The 18,037-nt window shown below is 33.7% G+C and overlaps 1 protein-coding gene across 1 annotated transcript; it reads right to left on the bottom strand.

Moving 5' to 3' along the window:
- Positions 1-13,504: 13,504 nt before the first annotated feature.
- LOC123531027 (uncharacterized) lies at positions 13,505-17,166 on the bottom strand. Its single transcript, XM_053518133.1, has 3 exons — positions 16,509-17,166; positions 15,849-16,046; positions 13,505-14,253 (listed from the first exon to the last, which is right to left on the bottom strand). Exons 1-3 carry the CDS (start codon positions 17,164-17,166, stop codon positions 13,505-13,507), a joined length of 1,605 nt encoding a protein of 534 aa, XP_053374108.1.
- Positions 17,167-18,037: the final 871 nt, after the last annotated feature.

Genomic DNA, 18,037 nt, shown 5'->3' with positions numbered 1-18,037 from the left:
GTCACATTTCAGACCATCTTCATGGCAGCACACCATGTGTTGCGCAGTGACCGACACATGAGTGTCTTCTACCCCACGGCGGTGTCCACGGCAGGTACAGGTTCCCCATGGTTGACGACTCGGCAATAGCTTTACAGTATCAACTGTGATATAAAAACTGTGTCACTGACTTTTAAAGAACAGAACATACGTTTTATTTTGACTTATACATAGTATATCATATATATATATATAATACATTCAATTTTATAAAAAAGTATTTGAACGCTGGCAATTATTGACAACAATGCAAACGTTTCTTTCCATTAATAAACTTCTGTATCAGTGAGTTTAAAGTAAATACAGCATCTATAATTGATCGACCTTTCCTAAAATCAAATTGTGCATCAGGTATGATATTGTTATCCTCAGACCACTTGCTAATGCGAGCATTTAACACTGATGTAAATAATTTTCCTAAATTGCTTAGCAGTGTAATAGTTAAATGATATTTATCTCCCTTTTAATGTAAAGGAATAATAATACCTTTTGTCCATGCTTCAGGGAAACAGCTTGTATTCAAAATCTTATTAAACAAAACAAAATGTACAGTTATATATCCAGCTAAAATATCACATGCTTCGGTAGCCGCTTTGTGGTTGCTTAACTGTTTGATTGCATTGCATACTTCTGAATAAGATATTTGTGCATCTAGTTCCGCGTACACAGGCATATCATTGTTAAAATCAGGTGTATCATTGAACTCTTTAGCCTCATCATGCATATTAGTATTTACATTTGAAAACATTTCTTAAAAATATGATTCAAACTCATCAAGAGGAATATCACTAACGCTTCCAAACTGATAATTTTTTAAATATCTCAAAAATTCGCGAGGCTTTCATTTTTTTAAACTTTCAAAATCATTAGTTTGGTTAAACCTGTAAGATCTACATTTTATTCTTCGTAAGATTCTTATATATGTTTTTACGTCTACACAGATCTATTCTATCTGCATCACTATGTGTACAATTAGATATATATAAAGCGTTTTTGGATGATCGTTTTGCAGTTCTACGATCTACATCAAACCAAATCAAACTATCATCTACGCTAGCATTATTAAATCGATGTCTTTTATAAATAACTCTCCGAAAAGTGGGTCTGCAGCGTCTCGGATAATGTTCATTAAATCGTCAACCATACCGTTAATGGACGCTTGATCCTTAATTAATAAGTTTGAGTGTTAAAACACTCCACAAATTAAAAACTTATAAAGTTGTTATGACCACTTTTATTACTTATTAATATTCAGTTATTATTTACCTTAACAACTGAATGTAGTAAACATATTTATCAATTTTTTATCAATGTAACAGTTGTTTTACTATAAATTACCCTTGGGAGTAGTTGATAATAAAACTTAAAAAACAACAAAAACACAGTTATATCTACTAGCATATAGTACAAAAAATAGGGGGAGGGGATGGGGCTAATGTCCATTTTAAAAATAAGCAGTGGGGGACAAATGTCTTACCTGTCATTTCAACTAGGGGAAATGTCCAGCAGTTCCTTTTTTTTACAAGGGGTTGGGGGGGGGGGGGGGGGGGGGGGGGCGGTGAGGGGGGATGGCCTACAACTATGTACTGCCTAAACTCTAAAACTAATTAAAAGCCGCTACGACATCATAAATTGTTTACTTAAAAACTGCAAACCAGTTCTTCAGTCATGCTTAAAGTGTTTATTCCCGTAATTTATTTTAAGGCATTTTACAATCCTGTAATATATAGCCAGTTTATCTTAGAAATCTTATGTGTTAGTTTGTTTTATCCTGACTATCTCTAAAATACTTTTATTAATCAGAAATTTATGATCAATCAAGAACAATATAAAAATATTGTTTTATACCTGTTTTATATAGTTTAGTACCATCCATTTATAAATTCACTTTATTATCAGTGATAATAATAATAATAATAATAAATTATTATTATTTATTTTACATTCTGTGGAAAATAAATTTCTTTCAACTGCACTGTACACATCTTCATCGTGTAGTGGGAGCCCCTGTTGTTCTAATTGCCTTCCAATTAGATACTGTTACATAATCGGTGAGAAGCAGCAAGAGCGGAGTTGTTTATTGGATTGTGGGTGGGGGAGGGAGCCACGTATATAGTAGTGGATCTAGGCCTTTATTGCCGATACCGGTATGGAAGATAAGATAAAGCCTGTCCCTAAATTCTGATTGTACGTAGATCACAAGCACCGCACTTTGAGCTTCTTTTGGGCCTGACATTGGTCACGTGTCAACAAGTGAATATATTGCAATGACGCCTGTTCGTTATTTAACAATTTTGCAAAATGTGTTCTTTTATATGGATTTTTTCTTCATTTCTTTGGGTCTTTATTTTTATTCTTTCCTTCCTGTTATTTTAACTTTTGGCGTTGAACTAATTCCAAGATAAACTTTTTGGTGTGGAATAAATAGTATGTAAGGAAATGAAACAAGAAAAAAGTCCTAAAAGTATGAATGCACATTTTTGAGATATTACCTCTGGAATTCTGAAGTATAGTCTACATGTAACACTTATTGTTGCCATATGCTGTATTGTTCTTCTACTGGTATACTATAGCATAATTGTGTTCTTTGAATATCAGTAAAAGTATTTTTAAGATCTCTAGCACTTACTGGTAGCCTACTTTAGTATTTTACCATCTTTATCGTAAAGCATTGGGATGTCAAAATTCAGAACATAGGTGTCACAATTCAGAACAGAGTTCCTAACCAAATTTATACATACATATTTCTAAAACAGATCCGTTGGCATTGGAGGTAAAAGGTTTAAACACCAAACACGTGTATCTCAATTAAAGTCAGAAAGAAGAAGAAGCAAAAAACATTCATAGGGGGCTCGTGAAACAAAAATATATTCACAATGTTACTGCAGATAGGTGAGGTACTTGATAATATCAATATTTGCTCGAAATTCAAAAACAGTTATGACAATTATTTATGTTTTTTGAACTACTTTATTATGCATCGCATGCATGTGAAGAAAGAAATGATACTAATATTTTGTTTAATAATTGCAATACTTTGTAAAATTAAAATGTAAAGGAAGCTGCCCTTAAATATCACCTTATTTTCTGTTTGGCTTGGGTTTCTTTTATGGTTGCCATGGAAACGGAGATAAAAATGAGAAAATTTGCTATGTCTGTTTTTGTGCCCCCCCCCCCCCCCCGATAGATTTGCTCTTGTCCGTGCGTCTGTGCGTCCGTCCGAAGTTCGTGACATCCTAGGTCAAAAAGTATTTGATATAAATCGATGAAACCTTGCATGAGTCTTTATCATGATATGAACTTGCGCATCTCCTATTTTTCGTCTGTCTCCGCCCCCTATTTTTAGAGTAATGGCCCCCGAAATAGTCAAAAATGCACATTTTCACCTTGTGACACGTCTAGCTCAAAAAGTATTTGAGATAGATTCATGAAACCTTGCATGGGTCTTTATCATGATATGAACTTGTGCACCTCCTATTTTTCATCTGGGTCTGCCCCCTGTTTCTAGAGTTATGGCCCCTGAAATAGTAAAAAAAATGCACATTTTCACCTAATTATGTGCCTCACTCATAAAGTATTTAATGTAAATTCATGAAACCTTGCTTGAGTCTTTATCATAATGTCACCTTGCACACTTGGCATTCTTCTTGAGAATTTTAGCGTTTATTTCAGAGTTATGGCCCTTGAAATAGCCAAAATAGTGGATTTTTTGTTTTTGATGCTCATAGCTCAAAAAGTATATGGTAAATAGTAAAAAATGCACATTTTCACCTTGTGACACGCCTAGCTCAAAAAGTATTTGATATGAATTGATGAAACGTTGCATGAGTCTTTTTCATGATATGAACTTGCGCACCTTCTATTTTTCATCTGGGTCCGCCCCCTATTTCCAGAGTTACGGCCCTGAAATAGTAAAAAAATGCACATTTTCACCTAATTATGTGCCTCACTCATAAAGTATTTAATGTAAATTCATGAAACCTTGCTTGAGTCTTTATCATAATGTCACCTTGCACACTTGGCATTCTTCTTGAGAATTTTAACGTTTATTACAGAGTTATGGCCCTTGAAATAGCCAAAATAGTGGATTTTATGTTTGTGATGCTCATAGCTCAAAAAGTATATGGTATAGAATAATGAATCCTTTTCATAATTTTTTTTGAGGCTATACCTCATTAAGAATGCAAACATTTGAATCATTTCCCCTTATTTGTGACAAATGTACCAGTGGGGGGCACACCCTGTGTCCTACAGACACATTCTAGTTTATGGAATAAAACCAATTTAGGTTATTCTTTTAGAAAAATAACATATGTAATTTGTTTGTGAAGATCATTATTCATAAATAATACAATATATTTCTGTTGCTATGGTTACAATGGAGTTGCAGTACCTGTATATGCTTCAATGAGACAACAATGACGTTTCTGGTAAGTTATTGTAGAACACTTTCAGCATTTACTATTACATGTAAAAATAAAAAAAATGCATCTCTGAAAATTGTTCTTCAAACAATGTTTTTTTTCAAGACATAATATGTAACAACACAAAAATGTTTCCATGGTTACGCAGTTAATTCAGTAAACATAATACTACATAATCTCATTTAAGGACGCTCGCTACAGTTTCGTAATTTTTTTCTCAATAATAGATTTTGATGAAATGTTTTGTATTAAAAGAACATGTTATGATGTATTGAAAAATGAAACAAAAATACTAGGTCACCAGCTTTGTTTCAATTTAATTTGCCCTTGGATATGGTGCTATTTTAAACATTTTTCAAAATTTCTGTAATCCTAAAATATATTTCAGTAAAGTACAATAATCAGCATAATTTAACTTGGAAAATACAAGCATATGTTGGTAATCAGGTTACTTAAAATGTTAACACATGTTTCAGTCTTTTGGTTACATTCGTTACAGACTTCTGTGTTACCAAAATCAAATTACGTGCATAATACATACTATTAACTGAAAATTCACTAATGCCGCTTTGTACCGTGATATTACAATCATATATGATCGATACTATAATACTAAATATAAGGCAAGCAGTTCTCTCCGCTTCATTAAGAAAAATATCAAGACGAATAATATGGAAATTAGCATACCTTTTACGTCTCTACCTCATAGAATATTGTTTTGAGCTTTTTTTCAACTGTAGATAAGTTCATTAGCTACTAAAACTTTTTGAAAAGTGGGTCATGTTTGGAGTAATATATAAACACAACAACACATTATTTTTCAAAGTTATTTACTTATAATTGAAGCATGGTGCTTACTTGTTACGGAGAGCATATGTATCGATGTAGAATAAGTATTGTATAATATGGCTAAATTCGGTGCCATTTACATACATTAGCGAACCAAGCTCTTTAACTTGGAAAATACAAGCATATATTGGTAATCAGGTTACTTAAAATGTTAACACATGTTTCAGTCTGTTGGTTACATTCGTTACAGACTTCTGTGTTACCAAAATCAAATTACGTGCATAATACATACTATTAACTGAAAATTCACTAATGCCGCTTTGTACCGTGATACTACAATCGTATATGATCGATACTATAATACTAAATATAAGGCAAGCAGTTCTCTCCGCTTCATTAAGAAAAATATCAAGACGAATAATATGTAAATTAGCATACCTTTTTACGTCTCTACCTCATAGAATATTGTTTTGAGCTTTTTTCAACTGTAGATAAGTTCATTACCTAGTAAAATTGAATTGATACACGGTATGTCTGTAACATGAAACAGTTTTTCCTAAATGATAAATGCTCTATCAAATCATCCTCCTTATTGTATTTTACAAAACTAAAGTCAATCTAGTTTATGTATCATCCGTACCAGGGATTCAAAATTAAAATACACAATACTTCCAACATTCTTCTTTCTTAGAAACATGTACAGTCGTTCCTCAGAATATCTGCAAACCAACTGGTCAATGCATCCCTTAACTAAGCTATCTAGATCCTATTTCAGCTGTTCCAGTCGATACATTAACATTTTAACACTGAAGGGATAACTTTTAATAACTGTCCTAATACTTGCGTCTTCGGGAATGTTATCCGTCATGGGTGTTTTCGAGTACCACGTTGAGGTATATGTGTGAATGATTTTTGAATGATTTTTGTCAACAAACATTTCTAAGAAAACAGACACTGAATAACAGTTTGACTTTTCCTATATTCAATTAAATTGTTTGTTTGTGGCATCCATGTGTAATAGCAGCCCAACCGCATTGATCAACTACATTACCTTCTTATATCTAAATACAGTTTGTGCATATATCATAAACATAATATTATCAATAACATGTGGGCAATGATAACCAAACTTAAAGTATATTGCAGACATATATAGGATTATGTTATTATCAGTTTTAAAAGGACCAATTCTCTTCTAACACTCTGTTACATTTGAAACATGCTATTAGGATGCTTAAAACTGATGGAAAGAAACTACCGCAAAAGTAAACAATCTTGTGGCCTTAATTGTGAGACTGTGATCTTAAATTGTAAGTAACACTGTTCTTATTTAAATACTGATAAAAAAAATCTTCTTACGCAATATATGATATTTTGAAAATATCATTAAAATTCCAAAAACTGCATTTCGTTTTTTAAATTCTTTTATGTAAATTCAGGACAACATGCCTTCTATTAACATATTGCAATTTCTGTGATACAAAACAAAAAGGTAATATCAATTATATCATATTCCATGATATGATTAAGATACAACAGTTTATGACAGTCAAGGCATTTTTGTAACTCTTGAAAATGAGACGAGGTTAAGGAAGGACTGAAACCTCAAGTTTATTAGATTACATGCGTCTAGTTTACAAAACGTCACAAAACAGTTTAATTGATTTTAAAGACAGTTTCAAATTATACATGTATAATATTGCATGGGTATAGAGTTGGTAAATAAGCGGATTAAAAAAGCTTTTACATCCTATTATGGATCATAATTGCTCAGTGCAGACTAACATGGAGTTCATGTATTTTAAGAATAAAACAATAATTAGCAATATCTTTCTGATTCACGTTTGTATCGTTTAAATGTGATCATTTGATGTAAACGTACTGGGAGGGCACCGAAAAAAGTGAATTGTGTGTATGCTGATAATCAAAAAGTTATCTTTGACCCATACTTACATCTCATCATTTTTATTCAATTTAATAAAAGAATGACAATTCCATCCCATACGTTCCTCGTGTTCTGAAGCAGCAACCGGTTGAAATTAACCGTAATTTACAAGGCAACAGAAGACGAAATCTTAGCCATAAATAATAATTGCAGTTTAGCATCGTACATTTAATCTGTTCTAGAAATTATATCCTGGAAATAGTGGACCAGTTTCCTTTCATTGAATATAATTCGTGCTCATGTCACAGGTATAAAATTATTCTTTAAAGTTGGTTATCCATGCACAATATATAAACGTTTTCAGACTCAATAGAGTGCGAATTATCAAAAACACTATATAGATGTATAGAGTATGCCACAGTACAATTTAGTAAATATATTACGTTACCGTTACGTATGTAACATTTTAAAGGACATGTCACATAATTTAACTTTAATGAAAAAGGCATACCTCATGATATTATAAGTATATTAAAGATACATCCTACCTAATAAAAAGGAACTAATGTGTAACAAATACATAGCTAGTAATGTTTTGAAGTCTTTATAACATAACATATAATAATTTAAGTATACATTCTAATAAACATACATAACTGGTATCATGTTCTGTGACTTGCCTGTTGCTAAAATAAAATCAAAGTACTGAGAGGACTGATGGGGGGCAGTGCTTTGCAGTTTCAAGACTTGATGTAACCCATTATTATGTCAGGCAAGTACATACAGGCACTGTGTAATGCACTGGTGTGTGGCAAGAAATGAAGTGGTCACAACTTTTACAGTGAAGAACAATAAACAGAAACAAATTCTTGTTTCAATAAATTTATTAACTTTGTGTTCTATACACTTCTATGTTTTGTTCAAAAGGTAAAGATAAAAAAATCAAGTCTTGTTTAATAGCAAATGTTCGTCGACAAACAAAAACCTTTTATTGCCAGGTTTGATAAAATGAAAAAGATAACGCTATACAATGTATTTCAATTTCTTCAATACTTCTGTTTGCACTCTATCTCTTGACATCATGTGTTCTTGACAGTCTAACAAAACGGGCATATTAAAAGTTCCATTTTTCAAAGTAATATGCAAGCCCAAATTTAAAAAAAAGCTGTGAAAATGATACAAATGGTGTTGTTGCACATCACACATCATCTTATTGAGGCAAACATTTGTGCAAATGTATTTTAGAATCTCTCAATACATGGCTGATTATGGCCAAGACAAGCAAAACAGCACAGAGATTTGACCCTTGACTTCAATGTATTATCTTGACCTTTAAGCTACCAACTTGGTTCTTGCATCTGACACATAGTATCATAAAGGCACGTTATTTAAGAATTTCTTGATCTACGGATAAGTTACAACCCTAATAAACTCAGACAGACGCATGCACATAAGTACACACACCGGACCGCTATTGTGACAACTACGTCAAGCTCACCGCTCATCAACAAGAGTTGTCACAGGAGACAGCGCGCTCGACTATTTTGATGCTGAATAGTGAACTGGGCAAATCTGAGAAAACTGGAGCTGTCTATTGAGTGTTTAATGACTACAATGATGGATGAAGATATTGCACAATAGCTTTCAAAGAGTCTGTGTCAAAAATAGTAATAAGAGAGCTAAAGATAAAGTGTGTCAGAACACTATATAATTATAATTCTAAGCAAAAAGGGGGCATAATTAATAAAATATTGGTGCAATAGTTATGCACCTTATGTCGTATGATGTGGGCGATGATATGGAACAACTACTTCAAGTTTGAATCAAAAGCATTTCGTATAACTGAAATATATTGAAAATGCATCAAAATTAACCTCAAATTCTAAGTAAAGGTGGCAAAGGTGGTGAAATAATTTAATTTCGTGGGCATGAAATGATGTTTTAGAGTAGGGTCAGAGGACTTACATTACATTTGCTCTAGAACTGCTGCTTCCTCTTACCCGCAGTGTATGTCTTTTTAAGGTATGTCACTTGTAATAGTGTACCTCCTTTTGAAGAGTGTTCAATTCCTACAATAAACCTATTCTGACTTAAATTTTTCAGGGGGTATAGTTTCAAGCCCCACTGGGATCAAATTGTTTTTCCTTATATTCCTTTTTTTCTAGAAAGTTTTTTTCAAGACTTATTATTGATTTATTGTACAAAAGTGAACATTTTTCATTTGATTTGTGGTTTCTTGCTGTTCAAAATGAATTTACCTCTGAAACAGAAGGGGTTTTACATCTTTAAAAATACTGAGTTACATGCATTAAAAATTCTCTATTTTGCGTAAAATTACATATTGTTGAAGAAATGTAGGTAGGTTTTACTTCTGCTCCAATGTTATGTTTGAACGAAGTGAGCAAAACTTAAAACGTCCCACAGGACTCGACCTTGATTTTTTAATGTTGGAGTTAGAATTCTGTCTCATTAAAACCTATTACTTGAGGCACCCTAGAGAAAAAGATATTCACACTTATATTTTGTGTGATTATTTGGCGGGAGGAGAGAGGGGTAACTAAGATTTGTGTTTGTCCGTTCGTCCGACAAGAAACTATGTTGGCCTTGCATCCAAAAGTATATTACATAGACATATGAAACGTTTTAGAAGTGCTATTCAGAATGTGAGGTTGTACACTTTGGGATTTGCATTGGATTTCAGATTTGTGTCTAATGCTGCTCAAAAAGTATTTGACACAGAGGCACGAATTTTACAGAAACGTTAATTAATCCTTATGTGTGAAGTTTTACTTTTTATCTAATAACAGCAGAGTTATGGCCCTTAAATTACAAATGTATTATTTTAGAACTTAATTCGCACATTGCCAATGAAGTATTTGACTTAGAGACAAAAACTGTGCAAACATTTCAACTAGCATGTGATGTTATGCACATAGGAATAAAGTCAGTGTTACCATTATTTGAAAAACTGTTACTTTAAGTAGAAAAACAGTGTTCACACAGTAAATTTGAGTATGATGTGTGCTTTCTTTCGGGTTTATCGTCTTTTTCAAGAATGTTTCAGTCATGTAAACATTGATGGCTACTTGTAGCAATGAGCACAATGCCCAGCTTTATAGTGCTGCCTCACTTGAATTTCGAGCCGTAAAAATGTGGCACGATACTCCACCCTGTCAAATTATACTGAAACACGGCTGACCCGTCCTAGAACTTGTTTCTTATTGCCGAACGCCATGCGAGGAAGCTGCTAATACCAGTTCTTTTGTATGAAGGGGCCTGGGAGCAATCCTACGACTTCCTGCACTTGAAATGGGCGCTCCAGTACTAGGCTACCAATGCGGATTGATTAATATTGATGTAAATAAACACAATGGCAAATTAGACTAAACAATTTTGAGCTCTGCTGATTTGTTCAGTAGGTAGATCATACGATTCACAATAAGGAGGCGATGGTTTCAAAAAAGTTCGTGAGACTTATGACACTCATCTCTTCTGATTAATGTAAGAAAGCTGTCCTTCAGTAGCTAGAAAATTAAGTAATAGTTTTATCTTTTATGTTAATGTGAAAATAAAGTGACACATTTTCTTTGGATATGCCAGCTTCCAAAACATCAAAGAATATATGAAGGTTTTGACATATTGCTAAATAAATCCATTCAAACTATTGCCAAGTACACGGCGGTATTTAGTTTTGACACTATATTCAATATGACTCGTACGATTTATGATCAGTACGTGTGAAGCACCATCTATTATCTAAGCAGTGTAAAACAAGAGGGCAATAATTGCCCTAAAGACGTTCACCTGGCCTAGGCCTATTGAACCTAAATATACCTTTGGCATGATACTTTTGTAAAACGTCCATGCCAGGAGAAAGTATTTTTTCTTTTTCCGCTCTGCTTTGTTAAAGTGATAAAGACTTGATAAAAACCGCTACGGAAACTACTGATCTATCGTTGTGTACCCAGTCGTTACACAAAAAAATTTCTGACTTCTTAATTCCGCATTCCTCAGAAACTAATATACATATAAATGAAACTTTTAAACACTTCAGTATTTTGTTTAAATGAAATTTGTTCAATTCATTTGATTAATTTGTACAATACATGTTCGCTTTAGTCGTGGGCTGAAGGCGTCGAGGTAGGTGTAAGGAAAGAAGAGTGTGGTCATGAGGAATATTTCATTAGACGATTAATTCATTACCTCTTATTCATGCTTTGCTAGCATCACGTATACTTCAACTTATGTTTCTTCTCATTTTGTTGTACTGCGTAATCCGCCAAATCCGAAACAGGGTGTTCGTGAATCGGGAATTTCTGCTTATTTTGAAGAACCCATATATAAGTTAATCATCATTGTCAATGTCTTCAGGGCATGATACTAAGATCTATACACGTGTTAATGTATCTTTCAAAATTTCAAATTTATGACAAGAATGTTATTTTAATCTGCATAAAATTCTGGCCTATAAACAATTTTGATTTATTTTCGAGATTTTACAAAACGAGATGATGCTATACCAAGGTATCTGAAATTTGTATTACACTCCATTTATATGACAAAATTGAAGTTTTAATACTTTTGTTTAACATGTCTGAAATTTCGAATTGAAAATCCCAGCAAAAATAATTGTTTGTTGATGAATTATGAACTAATCAAGATATTTTAAAACGTTCCTAATTAAACCTTTGTAATTCTTTAGAATGTTGTATCATAGAAATGTAATTATTTCAATTTTACAGTAGATCAAGGACTACTCTTGTTACGGAAGAGATGGATAATATTCACATTTTATTGCTAATATAAATGCAAAGTATATAATTTACATGCATATTTATGTAACATATCACAGTATAAACAAATATGAAATGCTACTTTTAACAAAATTTTGGAAGTTCGCCAAAACGACACATAAAGCTAAAAAAGAATCGTCATAGCGAGAAGATGTGAGAACGAAATGTAATACAGAAATCTCGCGCATATATAGATGCATAGTATATAATTTACATGCATATATATCTAACATATCACAATACAAACAAATATGAAAAGCTCACGCCCTAACGAAATTTTGGAAGTTTGCCAAAACGACACGGAAAACTTTAGAAATTTCGTTATAGCGAGATGATGCGAGCGCTAGGACGACACAACGAAATGTACTACATAAACCTCGCGCACGCCAACGCGACATAACGAAATGTCCTTTATCAACCACCATAGATATTAAAAATAACACAGCCAAAACTATCTAATGAAGAATTATCTTAACTGAGCAAAACTTCCATCTGACCACCTCACATCACAGGTATATAAGAATATATCTGAAAATGTTTGCAAGATATCAGAAAAAATCTCATTCAATTTTGCAATATACTTATCATTTTCACACATGCTGAATGATATTAATCTAATTTTAGAAGATCCAAATCAAACAAACCTGCAAAATATTCTTATAATTAAGAATTCTATCATAAGTTTCTGTCAGTCGTATGCAACATGTGGATGTATCCTATCAAAATGAATAAAAATCAAATTATTTCATATTCAAAAACCACGATACTCGGGCAAGTTATGGAGGGAACAGTTTCCATAGGTTTTCAAACCGGTAATGCGCTAAAACATTGCTTTCCAATTGAAATGTTCAACAGATATATTGATTTGGTTTTAAACAAAATTGTAACCAATTAATAAAGTTTAATATTCAATCTTACAAGCAGTTTTTGCAGAACTGTCAAACGTATTTTCATATGAAAGGAAGTTACATTTCAACATCTTTCAGTAACATCAAATTTCAATTGATACATTTTAGCTGTTTTCAGATTATTGCAACGGAAAATGCAAAAGAATAATGTATCAGGGATGTGATTTTAGGGACTTTTATCGTATAAAAGAATGCGTGATAACTCTTACATTACAATGAACATAATTATAACTTTGCTGTCTCCATCAAGTTAAATGTTTCGGACTTGAAACTTTTTTATGTGTTCATAATATTATTTTTGTTTGAAAGAGCAAATGGTAATGCTTCAACTGAGCAGAGTTTGACAGGGACACCCTTATGAGTAACTGATAGATACAATTTGATAAAGCTCCGATTAAATAATAGAAGCACCGTATAATATAATATTGTTAAAGAAATTGAAAGATACTCTGGAAACTGTATACCAAAGATGAAAGTAAGTGAAACACAGTACGAGACTGATGAATATTTGTTGTATGTACAACACAAAGAAAACCATGTAAAGGTCTGACAGAGAAACTGGCGAAGAGGTGACCCAAATGAATAGCTGATTAATATAACGTGATAAAGGTTATATATCAATAAAAAAACATAACTGATATTCGACAGTGGAAGTTGTTATACTATCTATCTAGTGAAGACATTCCAGATTCGTTTTCTCTGCACTGGAATAATCAATGTCAACACATTTCCACAAAGAACAAATATACCTAAAAGAAAAAACCATTGACTAGGATCAGTATCAACCAGATTCAGCCATATCGTATTCCAAATCATTGCACCTGCATTCCCTCCTGCACCTATGAATCCTGAAACAAGACCAACACGTTGTGGATGAATGTATGGAACAACGGCGAAAGTAGAGCCTTCAGACATCTGGGCGAATAAACTAAACGCAACCATAGTTATAATTGCTGCAGGTATTGTCCCCATTTGGCTAAATACAATCAGCATTACACCTTCTCCAGTCATACATATTATATGCGCCAATAGCCGACCAGGGATTTGTAAGTATTTCCTCAACAAATCGGACAATATTCCGCCAAGAGCTCTTGCAAACAAATTCATCAAACCAAAGAGGGAAGCAATTAGACTTGCAGAGTTCTGTGATAGAATACTGCATGGATTTGGATCATCTGATGGTACAAGGACTGTGGTGAGTGTCATGTTAGTGGTGTTATTGGTTTGCATAACGTCTTGTAAACCTTCTACACAATCTTCCTTTTCAAATTTATACAAGAAGTACAAGTTCATAACTGTGTTCACGGCTATTTCAACACCAAAGCAGAGACCGTATTGGATGACAAGAACTGCCACCGTTACAACCAACCACATCTTGTCCCATATCCAGTGCTTTCCACGACCATTTTCTGTATCTGTCAAAAGAATAATTTTATGAAGGCATTATTCTGCCGGCATGTTAGCCACATAAAATGAATAAATCATATTTGAATAATCGTACATGAAAAGTCAACTTATATATAAGCAATTTGGTAAAAACCTCAGTAACTGCTGTTCTGTCAACCGCCTATTAGCCTGATGTCAACATGACACGTCACAAATCAACTTATCTAAAAATAGTTGACATAAATCAATGTTTCATACATACATTTACTTAACATTTTTCTCTCAACGTTAGCCCTGTAACACTTTTGTTGACATAAATATTATATCTGGCATGTCAACATGTGAATAGATTACAATTAACAAAGCGACTTGACAATGATAATGTAATTATCGGCATTACACATTCATATTGGCGACTTAATAAATAAATTGAACATGTTATAACAATATATCTGCATTCTTATGAAAGAATCATAGAGCTTGAATTACCATTCAAACATATATGCTTTTGAGCATGCCTTTGAGTACCACGTGGGTGGGACAAGACATTCCTGTATCTATTCGGAACGAAGCAGTTGAACTGTCATATCAGAATATGAAGGTATTAGATTCAATTTTGGACAAGGATTTGAAATCAAGACCTTCATACAAGATTTATTATAGCAACCATTTCATAATATAAACGTTCAGGTGTTTTACATGAAAAGGCAGCTACTCAGGACACTAAATATATCCTCCGACAGTACAGACACAAAGCGATGTGACCAAAGGAACAGTGGGAGAGAAGGCCCCCAGAACAGAAAGGGAGAGTTTTTGTTAGATACAAGCATACTAATATCCAGCTTACTGAGCCTAGCTCTTTGCAAATACTAGTAGCCAACCTTGCTCTTCAACATGCCGGGTGTATTGCATCTATACAAGTGAAGATTTCTTTCCTGGGGAGAACCAGCACTGACCTCACACATGGGTGGAAGACTCTCAAGACCATTTCCAAAATACCTTTGCCTGGACCAGGATTCAAAATAATTTAAATGGACAGTTCCTGTAACCTTGTGTTCATTAAGAGGCTTTGCCTCTAAAAATATGTCCTGTAAATATACCTGGCGTAATGACATTATGTTAAGTAAATGATGTGGAGTTAAATTGGATATAGCCTCCGGGTTTCTGTTACATGAACGAACACGTTCTATAACATTTGATCGAGTAAACGATATATAGATTAAGGGGACATGACCTGTAAATAGTTATGTGGTATTGAATCATGAAACGAAAAAGATTTGTACTTTTGTTAATAAGAAATACTTGAGAATTGACTTACTATCGTCCGGACTATCTTGTACATATGGAACGTTGTACTCAGATATGGTTTCGTAGAGGAAATTTAGTTTATCGCTGAACATATCATAGAAATGTACAATTATAAACATGTTCCACGTGCATCAAATACTTTTTATTAACTTAGGTTTGTAGTTCACACAACATAAATGTACACTGAAGATGTACTTATCACACACAAATATTTCAGCTAGATCATTTAATTTTTCTGCTCCTTAAGAAAAAGAAAACAAATGGAAATGTAAATTTAACCTAGTGAGCTAATATTGTACGTTGTTTAAGAACTCACGTTTTTCATTCTGTTCAAAGGCTGTGATATCAATCCCTTGCTGTTTAGCTTTAACTGCATATTGAACGTTGTCATCATCTACACAAGAAACCTCTTCATACTTTGTACTTTCTGCACCAAAGACGTCCGTTTTGGGAAGCTTCCTCAGCGACCATTTACCTTGTGGACAATCATCCGACGTCCAAAGTATAAGAAAGCCTAAAACAAATTATACCATTAGGGTAAAAGAGAACGCTTTATATATTTTTGCGTTTGAAAAGGAAATAGATACAACTAAACAAATAGGAAAGTCTGTTTGTTTAAACAGCACGTACGCCATTTGAAACACATGATTGGCCTATATGGCGACCACTTTTAATGATGGACGATGGCCGCAGATTCATGTACTATCATCAGACCTCAAATCTGAGTAGAAACACATGATGGGCCTATATGGCGACCACATTTAATGATTGAGGATGGCCGCAGATGCATGCACTATCATCAGACCTCAAATCTGAATACAAGCACCAACTTATGCACTTTCGCACATAAAAGTAAAACTAAAAGGCAGTAATATGGGTAAAGTAATGAATACGTAGATATAGCATCAACGTGTTTCTTGCATATACGCACATCACAGTTTGATATATATAATATATATGTTAAGCTTATACTGACCAAACCCAATAAGAATAACGGCTGGGATGACGAGAGCAATTTTCCATGCAAGGAATTCATCAGCCCCGCAAAGCTTGACCAGTTCAAATAGTGCAGGCATAATAATGAACGTGAACCCTCCTCCGAGATTACCCCAGCCTCCAACTAAGGCATTGGCGGAACCAACGATCTTCACATTGAACGTAGCAGATGTCCAGAATTGACAAGGTATAAACGAGCCTCCAAGTATACCAACACAAAGACGTACTATGATTAGACCTGTCCCATCTTTTATCAAACCAGAAAACGCTAGAGGGACGGCACCTACTATCAGCAAACCAGACATCACTCGTCTTGGACCAAATTTGTCACACAATGGACCAACAAAGACACGAACAGCGAGTGTTGCCGAAATACTAGCAATACCGGATCCTGCAACTTCTTTTTTAGAGAGACCTAGTTCCTTCCTTATCGTTGGTATTAGTGGCTGAATACCGAACCATGCTGTAAAAGCAATAAAGAAGCAGAACCAAGACGTATGAAAGGCGCGCATGTGTGGCCTTCGTAAACTACATATTCGAAACGATTTGGCTTTTCCTAGGTCGTCTTCTTCGATACCTTTGGCTTGTATCTTTCTGAAGATCCTATAACAGGAGCTATTTCCCTCTGTTTCCGTCATGCTTTTTGAATCTGCAAATAGAACAGTTAAAAACATATCAATCGGCGCACTGTTGCTTTTGAAAATCATACAAACTGAACAAAGTCCGCATTGTTAATCCATCAACAATTATCTATCAAAGATCCAAAAACATTTATCCCTTTTAAAGGGAGTATGTGAAGAAATGTTCTATATAACATTAACAAACCAACTTAATAAAAACATTTAGAAAAAATTCATAGTAGCGTGAAGTGGATTTCTAGAATGAATTTTATACTAACAATTGACTGATTATGATGAGATTACAATGTATGTCAGATGTGGAAATAAAAGACAAAACAGGGAACATAAATTATAGTAATGTTTAGTTGATGCTAGTTTAGTTAACTATATTAATCATTTCTGTATAACATCTTAGCTTCTTTCAGAAAACATCCAAGCTTAAGTCGAGCAATTAATTGTGTTTCTCTTGATGCTCTTTCTTCTTAAAAGGACTTGGTACATACGTGTATTGTTCTTTAGGCTTGCGTTCTATATAAATCAACAAGAACACTTTTTCTGTTTTACATATCATGTCTTCTATAATCATTGCGTGTGTTAACGATGTACCTGGCGGAGGTAATTTTTATTTACACTGTCCTGTGACTTTGAAACATGATTGGAGTTAAGAATGAGTGCGTACCATACATCCGGTATAAACTTCCGTCTATTGTTTTACCACTGACCGTTCCGAAGCGATGCGCCACTGTGATCTTCTATTTTTTGTTTGTTTTATCCTTGTTTTCTATACTGTATGTGATACTTTTTCTATGTACTTTTTATGTATATGTTCATGTGAAAAAATAAAAAGAGAAAAACCGGATTTGTCACGTTAGAAATTTGTGTCATTCTG

This window comes from Mercenaria mercenaria, chromosome 11, assembly GCF_021730395.1.
Source record: "Mercenaria mercenaria strain notata chromosome 11, MADL_Memer_1, whole genome shotgun sequence".
NCBI lineage: Eukaryota > Metazoa > Mollusca > Bivalvia > Venerida > Veneridae > Mercenaria > Mercenaria mercenaria.
This window is presented reverse-complemented; position numbering and strand designations above follow the sequence as displayed.

What these genes read in the sequence shown, in the direction of transcription:
- LOC123531027 (XM_053518133.1), bottom strand. Translation starts at nt 17,166, where the DNA reads ATGACGGAAACAGAGGGAAATAGCTCCTGTTATAGGATCTTCAGAAAG. An exon ending in CGTTATTCTTATTGGGTTTG is followed by an intron (nt 16,047 to 16,508) that starts GTCAGTATAAGC and finishes AATTTGTTTTAG; the next exon opens with GCTTTCTTATACTTTGGACG. An exon ending in CTTTGAACAGAATGAAAAAC is followed by an intron (nt 14,254 to 15,848) that starts GTGAGTTCTTAA and finishes TTCTTTTGACAG; the next exon opens with ATACAGAAAATGGTCGTGGA.